This window comes from Pseudonaja textilis, chromosome 15, assembly GCF_049901715.1.
Source record: "Pseudonaja textilis isolate UNSWEBS1 chromosome 15, rPseTex1.2, whole genome shotgun sequence".
Lineage (NCBI taxonomy): Eukaryota > Metazoa > Chordata > Lepidosauria > Squamata > Elapidae > Pseudonaja > Pseudonaja textilis.
Genome location: NC_142004.1, coordinates 1,814,886 through 1,824,473, shown reverse-complemented (window position 1 = coordinate 1,824,473; position 9,588 = coordinate 1,814,886). Strand labels below are relative to the sequence as shown.

The following is a 9,588-nucleotide window of genomic DNA, read 5'->3' as shown; positions in this document are numbered from 1 at the left end:
CCACAACTTAAATGGCTCTGCAAATTGATTCACTCCAGGGAGCCTGTCCCTACACGTTTTTGCACACAATTGCTGCTTGCAGGACAGCCCTGGGAGGCGCTGGGGTGCCCCAAGAGACAACCAATGCTTGAAAAAAACCACTTGCACGATCTGCCTTCCCTCCGAGGGAATCACAAGCTTCAAGAAGTGTTTTCGTTTTTCGGATGTGTCTTAACCTGTTGAGTGCCGTTTCCGGCGCAGGGTGACTTGCAAAACTTTCGGAGAGTCCTGGCAGTTAAAAAGTCCGCAAAGATGAATCTTGATGCCAATCGCATTTATCTTTCAGGATGTCACACAATCGTGTTAGTTTGAAAAGAAAAGGAAAAAAAAACAGGAAATCAAGAACAGGCCTTAAGGCATCCATTTCTTGGCATTTATTTCTTGGTTGTGACTTCTCACTTCTTAAAAAAAAAAAAAAATTGAGGAAAAAGTGTGACTCTTGGAATCTTTCTATGATGTGTCTTTTATTCTTCCAGCTTTGCAGATCTGCAACATAACTGGGTGCTTCTCCAATGTTGGAAGAGAGGCTGTAGTTTTTAGGAAGAAATTTCTTGTTGGCCACCGTTGTGTAGCTGAAGCAGTAGAATACATTTATAGACAACTGGTCAGATCCTGGAGTTCTCAGGCCCCTAATGTCTCAAGGATTTTGCATGCTCAATTCCAGTTCTCATATCAGCAGCGAGAATATCTGAATTCCCCAAGAAAAGGAGAATTACGCCCACGTGTGAATTTTACAGAGCCCTGTCTTGCTGTTTGAAATAACTCTGATCATCACTGTTCCTGTTAAGACACAGTCTCTATTCCCCCTTCCCTAAATACGTGCTACTCATTTACTTTCCAAACAATATAGCCATTGTGCAGAGGCACATTTTGGTAGAGGCTGCTACAACTGTGATACTCCTAAATTTTGTGTGGTGCGTTAACGCTGGGTGAAGGGCTAACTTGTGCCTTAGAACCACCGCATAGAATTTTGTCAGGAAGAAATTCCTTTTTTAAAATTCCTTTTTCGGTTCCTCTTTTTCCATGTCCAGAGTTTGGAATCCATTGTCCATGTTAGGAAAGGCAGCTCTTGGTTTTTTGTTTTTTTTTGCTGAAAGGTTCATTTTATTCAGAAAAAGAAAAGTTTGGTCTCGTGGCAGGAGTTTTTTTTAATTTTTTTCAAGCTGGCTGGCAGATCTAGAGGAAATTAAATTGGGTTGCAATCTTCTGGCCCCCATGGCCTTTGCAAAACCGAACAGTAATAATAATTGGAGCTTGGGTGAGATTGGAACTGGCGAAAGTCATTTGCTAATTGCAGGTATTCCGGCTTACACAGAATTAACGTCAAAGGTTGAAAAGCATGGCTAAGAGAGGAATTGCACGGTGACAGGCCAGAAAAGCTTTTGAGCCACAATCTGTACGTTTTGGAGAGAAAAAATGGAACCCCCCCCCCCAAACTCCAGCTGATACCCCCTACTCACTAAAGTAGGGATAGTGCAGAGATAGTTGCAAATAGGCCGCTACCTCTATTCCTTGCCATTTCCAGGACCCCGGGGCTGCCTTGTTACCTTCCAAGACATATTGCACCCAGAATCAGCCACATTGCTTCCGGAGAGCAGAGTTTGCAAAGAGTTTAAATGCAGAATTATTTCCTTTTTGCTCAGGGTGGAACGTTTCTCGCTCACTTTTGATAAAGAGGGTTTTGCAATAGTTTTGTTTATGCCAGTCACGTTTTTAAAACGGCCCTTTATTTAAAAAGAAAAAAAAGCATTTGAAGCGGTAAGCCATGTTTCCCCAAAGTGGGAGAATAGCTGCAATTTTTATACCGTGGTCTTAAATCCCCTCTTTTTTTTTTTCCTGCAAAAGCATGCAATTAGCGAAGGATGTTTAGGACGGTGTGGAATGTTACAGTAAACTGACCTGACTGGTTTTAGCATTTGTATAGTGGGAAAGCATCTAGCAAATGTTGCTGGTTGGCCTTTATTCACCCAATGCCCAGCAGCAGATCTGTAGGCCAGTTTACTGTTTATTTCTTGGTAGGTAATGCAGGAAAGGCCAGTTCTCAAGTCTGAATTGGGTTATTTCTGTCCTAGGGAAGGAGGTGGAAGAGAAAGGTCATTTCAGGTAATTTGATAATCCTGTTTTTCCAGTGCTTTGGGGCCTCAAATCAGTGATTTAGCATTTTATTCTGGAACAAGCCAGTCCTAAACCATGATATGATAGCCATCGTCTCCAACTGTGCCTAAGATGCCTGTAGAATTTCCCCTTCTTTACTTTCTAGATGACTCCTTAACGTATCGTTCGTTGTACGACTTAGATTGCGGTCTCAAGGCAAGCCTCCGAGCTGACAACTTGTTCCTTTTTTTTTTTCCTTGTAGAATTGCTGTTTTATAGAAATAAATTTTGGGGTTGCAGTGATTATTCATTAAAAAAAAAAATCCTAAATTTTTTGTACAAAACCATTGTTGCTGTTTTTTGTTTTGAATCAGAAAACCGGAGCGCTACTTCTTTTTCAAGCGCTTGCTGCGTCTTGGCGGTCTGTGGGCAAGATTTGAGTCCTCCCAATTTGATTTCAACCATTTACAGAGAATGATCATCTTACTTCCTTGTGCTGTTTTTGGGCTGGCCCAATTTTGTTAGAAAACAAAGCAAAACTATTTAATTGGGTTTCTAGCCTAGAAATTCGGCTGGGAAATTCACATGCCTGTACACTAACAGAACATCTTAGCAGGCCTGCATCATACAGCATTCATCTGACATTTCCCAACATTGTATGATCAAGATGGGTTAAAAAAAAAAATTAGATTTGAGAAAATAAACAGAACTTCCTTTCTATCCAAAATTTAGTCCCGTAAATGAGATTCTTTCTTGGCCATCTGAATAGAAATGAAGAGTCAGAAACAGCTTTATTTTCTAGCTATAAAATCTCTGGTAACTGGTACAGCTGGAGCAAAGAGATAATGGCTGTTTAAGTCCCTGGAGGAAACTTGCTTTATCTCTGTGCTAGGAAGTCGATACCCCATCTGCAGCCCCTAAGAATTTTGCTGTCCCAGCCATTTGCCAATAAAGGAGAATATTTGCAGCTCAGGGTTGAAATGAGGAGCCCTCGGCGCTCTCTGAGCTTGGTTTTCTTGCAGACGTTTCATGGCCCAACTAGGTAGCCTTATCAGGGCTACGAGGGAGCGGGGTTTGCTTGTAGCGCAGATGAAGTTACCTAGTTTGGGGTCAGCTCAGAGAGCGTCAAAGGGCCCCTAGCCGGCTGCTTAATAACGACCAGGAAAGGACCCCCCCAATTTGAACCTACATCCATTCCTTTCCTTGGAAGCTTTTTCCAGCACCAGCAGCAGACTCAAATCAGGGTAAATTAATAAACAGAACCTCCATGTCCAGGCAATGCTAGCCAATATTCTCCCCCACCCACCCACCCCAAAAAACGAGACAACCCAGTTTCAGCTAAATCATTTTAATAAGCGAAAGTGTTTAATCGTAAAGGTTCGATTAAGAACAATTCCCGAGACTTTTTCTCCTTTGCAAAGAAGCTCACCCAGCCTCTTAAAATTAAAGCCAGTGGCCTGGCTTTCTTTCTTTCTTTTTTTTTTTTTGCACGGATTTCCTAAGAGAGTTTTAAGGCAGTGCTTCCCAACCTTTTTCCTTCATTACCCCCACCCCAAAAAATCCCCTGCTTAATAAAACATCTTATGCAAGTTCATCCCTTCCTTTACCGCCGTTGTAACTTTGAACGGTTGGTCGTCCACTCAAAGACCACCTGCATAAAATGGAGCGATCTTTGTTGCTTTCAACAAATTGGTCATTCCACTGAGTTTCATTTCAGCAGGAATAGATTTTGAGAGGCTTTTAAACATACTTGGCCATCTTGTAAGTCAATTTAAATCTCCCCGTTTTGACTGGGAATGTGTATTGTTACCCAAAGGAGGGGGGGAAAAAAAGATATTTTTACCTAATTGGGGGTAATTTCACCCAGGTTTGGGAGGCACTGGTTAAAGGGATCTTTGAAAAAAACAAAACACTGAAGGTTTTTATTTTCTCCTCTATAAATCCTTAAATGTGTACTATAAACATCTCTAAAAGATATTTCATTTCCATCCCCAGGTAATTTCTCCCACCCCTGGTCCCTTTTTGTACGCATCAGATCTCGGCATAAAATACTACAAAGGACCACCTACACAACCGACAACGACAGTAGCCACAGAAATTCACATTTCTTTTTAAAAACATCTTTGTAGAATAATAGATACACCAATATTTACTCGAAATATTTCCCAAATGATTCCTATTGCTTATAAATAGTTATTCACAAGCTCCTTAATTCCTTTTCCCCGTAGGGGGTGGGAGGAGGGTCTGCCTTCTTGTAGATGGTGGGGGGCAGAAGAGACATTTAGGAGCCGGAAAGGGCCCAGCTGGTATCTGTTTAAAACACAGACATTTAAAGGGGCTGGAATGTCTCAATGTCTCCTGCCGTAGAAAGAGTTGAAGGCTGCTGACATCTTAATCCTCCTCCAAAAATCTATTTTTTGGGGGGTACCGGCGAAAAACCAGCAGATCCAAGGGTTGAATTCCTCAAGGGTGAGCAGAAACTGGACCCAATTTTCCTGGCCCTGGATTCAACTCTGCTCCGTTGCTTGTTGGCTTTGCCTTAGAAGTTAACTACATGGGCTTGGTAGACGCCGTCCTGTGCCAGCTGAAAAAAAAAAGGTGGGGAAAATTGGTAGCCAAAAAGGAAAAAACAAACAAACCCTATAGCTGATTTCTCACCTAAAAGGCAGTCCTTGGCTTACGACGGTAATAGAGTTTGGAATGAACCGTTCTGGGTCGCTGGGATTGTAAATCACGCGACCGGAATTGTCAGCATTTTTGTGGCGGTCGTTAAGCGTGTTTTTACCTAATTTTTTTGCTGGAAATAAAATGACGGAAACTGGGATGCTGCCAATGGATAATAAATGTGCGCACGATCCTAAGCACCCCCCGAAAAAACCCCTGATCTAGTGACTGTGTTGTCTGTGTGCAGCTGCCCTAACTTGGAAACTGGCCGGTAACACGCTTTTGGTTGGAGATCCGTCGTCATTTTGAACGGTTGCTAAGTGACCATCGTAAGACGAGAACGACTCGCATGATCTGAAATTGATTTTTGAATACCACCCCTGGCACCTGCCTCTGTGCTCACCTCAGAATCCGGCTTGCTTTGACCTGGCTTCTGGGCCATGGCAGGTCTCTGCAAGGATGCTGGCTTACGAGCGATTGTAGGCTTCTTTCCGTCCGTGTTCTCCGTGTAAAGACCAGCCAATGCGTAATGTTGCCTTCTCAACTCTCCGAGACGCAGCCTCTCGTTCTCCAGCGTCTTTTCCAGTTCCAGAACCTTCACCTGCAAAAGATAGGAACTTCTGGTGTCCATCACCTGTTCCCCTAGACCGGGTGGGGAGTCCATCCTTGGCCAACTTTTAAGACCCGTTGGACTTCAACGCCCAGAATTCATGCATGGCTGGCTGGAGAATTCTGAGCGTTGGAAGTCCACAGATCTTCAAGTTGGCCAAGGTTTGGACACCCCTGTCCTATAGAGAACTCCATCCTTGTACTATGGTTAACACAAGAATCCCACAACTGGGTTATTCTGGTGGAGGTCTTCTCGGACCACCACTTTTGCAAAAAAGATGCTACGTTCAGAAGTTCTCATCTTCTCTACTCCGAGAACTCAACAACCACCTCTGCCATGGCATCCCTCCCTTATCCAAACCTTCCTTCTAGAGGTGTGCTTTTTCAAAAAATGAAATTAAATCCCAACACTTCCATTAAGAAACCGCACATCCATGCGCTACCTACTTGTGTCTCCATTTCCTCTTTCTTGAGTTTGATCAAGGACAGCCCAGAGAAGTCCATGGTGTCTGGTTGGAAGGGAAAAAGAAGAGGTTCATGTCAGATGGGATCGTGACCAAACTTCTCCAGATGTTCTCCAGTTGCAAGCACCACACAAACAGCAACAGAAAAGCTTGCCCTATTCTGCAATTTTGGATATTCTGCAATTCTTCGCTCCCAACTTTAAATAAAACCTCACCAACAATCTCTCTTCAACGCCATTTGCTCTACAAAATCATGGACCAAGCCCGCAGGATTTCCATTATCTTCTTAAAAGCAAAGCTGAGATTTTCACAAAGCTCATCCCTAAAGAATGTATATCTAAACCACTTCAAATAACATCACAGCTTAAATCAAGGGTCTTCCAACTTCCACTCCCAGAATTCCTGAGCTAACATGAGTGGAGGAGGAATTATGGGAGTTGAAGTCCACAAGTCTTAAAGCTCTTAAGTTTGAAGACCCCTGGCTTAAGTCCCAGGTAGTCCTCCCTTAACAACCAAAATGGAGTTCAGAAGTTTCTGCTTTGGCCAAATAAGGTTGCCCACGACCCATTAGCCAAACTCTCTTAAAGTGCAGATGGGGAAACTTCCCTGTTTCCTGCTTGGCGAGCCCACCAAGTCTTACCTTTCTCTTCTACCTGCTCCTGACCAGATTTGGTAGATGCCACAACGTTAGCTGCCTTCTCGTTGACCCTACGCGAGCATTCCTGGAGTTTGCCGAGGTTCTTGCTGTGCTTCTCTGCTTTCACCTGGCATCCAAAACAAAACAAAACTCAATATTTGAAAATGTATGAATATAATTAAGACTTTTGTACTGTCAAAGAATGAGGGTGAATTGTACAAACTTACTTTTGTTATAGATGTATTTGTATTTTAATATTTTAAACTTCAATAAAGGTTTTTTTAAAAAAATTAAAAAAGGAAAAAGAAAACAAACAATTCAGAGGTTGCAGCTGTTTCCCTTTGAGGATCATCTACCTTTGAGGCGGCTACGAGTTGAGCTGTGCTCGCTGCAATTTCATGTGAACAGACGATCAGCTCTTCGTATTTGCCGGTGTGCAAGACGACTTTATCGGCAGATTCTCTAATGCAAAAAAGAAAGAAAAATGCATGATTTTTTCCCCCTGCATCAGAGAAAAACAAAGAAAGGTAGAGGAAGAAAGCGGAGAAGCGATCCAGATACCTACACGAGCTGAGTTGCTCCCCATCCAACAGCCTTGGATGCTGAGATGAGCCCTTCCGTCCAACAGGAGTTCTTGGCGTAAAATTCCTGGGGTGTTGCTGCCCCCTAGTGTTCAAGAGAAAGAGTGTATCTTATCATTGCGCTGTATGGACAACACAAGAGCAAAATGAAAATTGGGAGAAAAGTATTTAGAGAAAAAGTGGGAATTTAGAAGACAACAAGTTCTGATCTATCTTGAATTTCGACAGCTACAGGAATGGATTTTCTAGGGTCCTAAGAAGGAAATGTCTTGAAATGTCACAATTAAACAAATGCAATGTAATAAAAAATGGGAGAGAGAGAGAGAGAGGATTCTCCAACAGCTGATCGTCAATCCACAGCCTTTCCCCAAATATCTAATTTTCTCCATTTTATTTTTTAAGTAACAGCAACACATCCCAAATGATCTCACCCTTCCTCCTTCCACGATCTCCTTCTGCAGATGTGTGGAGGTCAATACAAGTTGCCGAATAGCCTGAAAGTAGACGAAAAAGCAGAAGAGTTTCGTTGAATTCTGGTCACATCAGCCTTCAACAAAAGGCTTGTATTTATGTGACCAAAAACAGACAGCAAGGAAAATTCTTGCCATGTATCCCAAATGGAATTATTTTTAATGAATGATCAACTCACCTTCATTAAATCTGTGCAGGAATTCAGGATTCTAGGGGAGGGAGGAAGGATGGATGGAAGGAAGGAAGGAAGGAAGGAAGGAAGAAGAAAAAAAGAAAGAGAAAGAAAGAAAGAAAGAAAGAAAGAAAGAAAGAAAGAAAGAAAGAAAGAAAGAAAGAAAGAAAGAAAGGAAGGAAGACCACCTGTTAGAACGATGAAGCCTACACATTGGGAAGTAATTCTTTTTGGAAACAACATGATAATACAAAATCTGACCCCCATTGAAAGAACTTGAACCTTCATCAAAGGTTCACAAAAAATATTAAAGTAACTATATCTGTGCAAACTCAAATGAAAATATTTTTCAGTCCGTTGGGGTTTTATCCAAAGCAGTACTTCTAAACCTTAGAGGTTTTTAGGATAAGTGGGCTTTTAACTCCCAAAATGGAAATCTACACATCTTAAAATTACAATGTTGTAGGAACCCTCCCATTCAAGCAACAGATAGATGTGGGAATGGGTGAGGCTTTCACCTCAAAACAATGGTGCTGTAAGCAGACGAATGGATCGGTTGCCCAACAGCCGGGTAGGGTTCGTGGGAATTTGAAATATGAGCTTATTATAAACATTTTGGAGAATGTACTAAGCATAGAAGCTAGGCTGCTTTTCATTTAGCAAGAAATAGCTTTGAGCCCATCTTCTCCAGAAGATTCATCAAGGACTGCCCTGGCTCTGGTGACTCCAAATCTACCTTAACCAGAGATGTTAAGACAGAATCCTGGTGGCTACAGATTCAGCGTGCAACCGCTTGGAAAACTACACGCTGAATTTTTAGTTGTGCAAATTCATCCCTGTCCCTAGCTTACCTTTCATTAACTTCTAGTTTCACCCCAGAGCTTTCTACTCTGGCTTGATTCATCATTTCCTGTGGAGAAATGGAAAAGAAAAGGTGGGTTTGGCCAGCCAGTAGATCCAAAGTGGTTCATCTCCAGCCAAGGAGGACCAAGCTGGATTGTTGTGAGGCTGGGATGCTTCTTGGCACCACACAATTAGGTGTGGATGCTTCCTATTGTTCCCACAGCAAACACAGACATTAAACCAAGTTAGAGTGTAGCTTGGAGAAACCAACATGTCCAACCCCCTTTTAAACAAGGACTTCTACTTTTTTTTGAAAAACAGGCCGGTCACAAGTTAATCCCACCTCTATCCTTCTCACGGCATCCTCAACTGCCGCAGAAGTGGTGGCCATCTCTTTGTCGACCAAGTCGCCCAGTTCTTCTTCCCGGATGTCCAAACTTTTGGGTCTCAGTTCCTAAACCCCCCACAAAGAAGAAAAGTGGATTGAGGAAAAGTGGATTTGGCCTAAGAAAGCTTCAAGAGTTTTAATCAATGGCGAAGAGCAAGCAACGACGTTGCCTGCGCCCAACGTTCCTCGCCGAGAACTTCTCCTGGTGGGCCTCCGTTCTCTCGTCACCTGTCCTAGCTGGAATAGCCTCTGCAGAGTTGTCCTCAGGTCTGCTGGATCTGCTTCTCGGAGAGACTGCTTGTCTTTGAGCTTGTTCAGGTAATCCAGGCTATGATACCCACAGTCCCTGCAGGATTCTGTCAGTTCTGGACCAGGGGAAAAAAAATAAGATCCAGTTGTCAATGTTCCAACTAACCAACTCCAAACCCATAAACTCCGAGGCAAACAATTCCTCAAAGTTCCATTTTATTAGAGTTGTCCTATTGGCACATCTGGGAAAACCCAAATCTGAGAGTTCTGGGTTTTCCCTTCCCAAAAGAGAAATCCAAGATCCATCCCCTGCGTCTATCAGTCCATCACACAGCCCAATCAAATCTTCGTCCCAACTGGAGACATCCCTCCAAATG

The 9,588-nt window shown here is 42.8% G+C and overlaps 1 protein-coding gene across 1 annotated transcript in view; it reads right to left on the bottom strand.

Annotated features, from left to right (window-relative positions):
- Window positions 1-3,465: 3,465 nt before the first annotated feature.
- The window catches only part of HIP1R (huntingtin interacting protein 1 related), a 33,089-nt gene continuing 26,966 nt past the window's right edge, over window positions 3,466-9,588 (bottom strand). Inside the window, 11 exon segments of the mRNA XM_087913021.1 lie at window positions 3,466-4,717; window positions 5,201-5,398; window positions 5,854-5,915; window positions 6,511-6,634; window positions 6,864-6,969; window positions 7,073-7,173; window positions 7,520-7,582; window positions 7,738-7,768; window positions 8,583-8,641; window positions 8,918-9,028; window positions 9,191-9,327. Of these exon segments, the coding sequence (XP_087769147.1) occupies window positions 4,673-4,717; window positions 5,201-5,398; window positions 5,854-5,915; window positions 6,511-6,634; window positions 6,864-6,969; window positions 7,073-7,173; window positions 7,520-7,582; window positions 7,738-7,768; window positions 8,583-8,641; window positions 8,918-9,028; window positions 9,191-9,327 (1,037 nt within the window). The 3' untranslated portion in view covers window positions 3,466-4,672.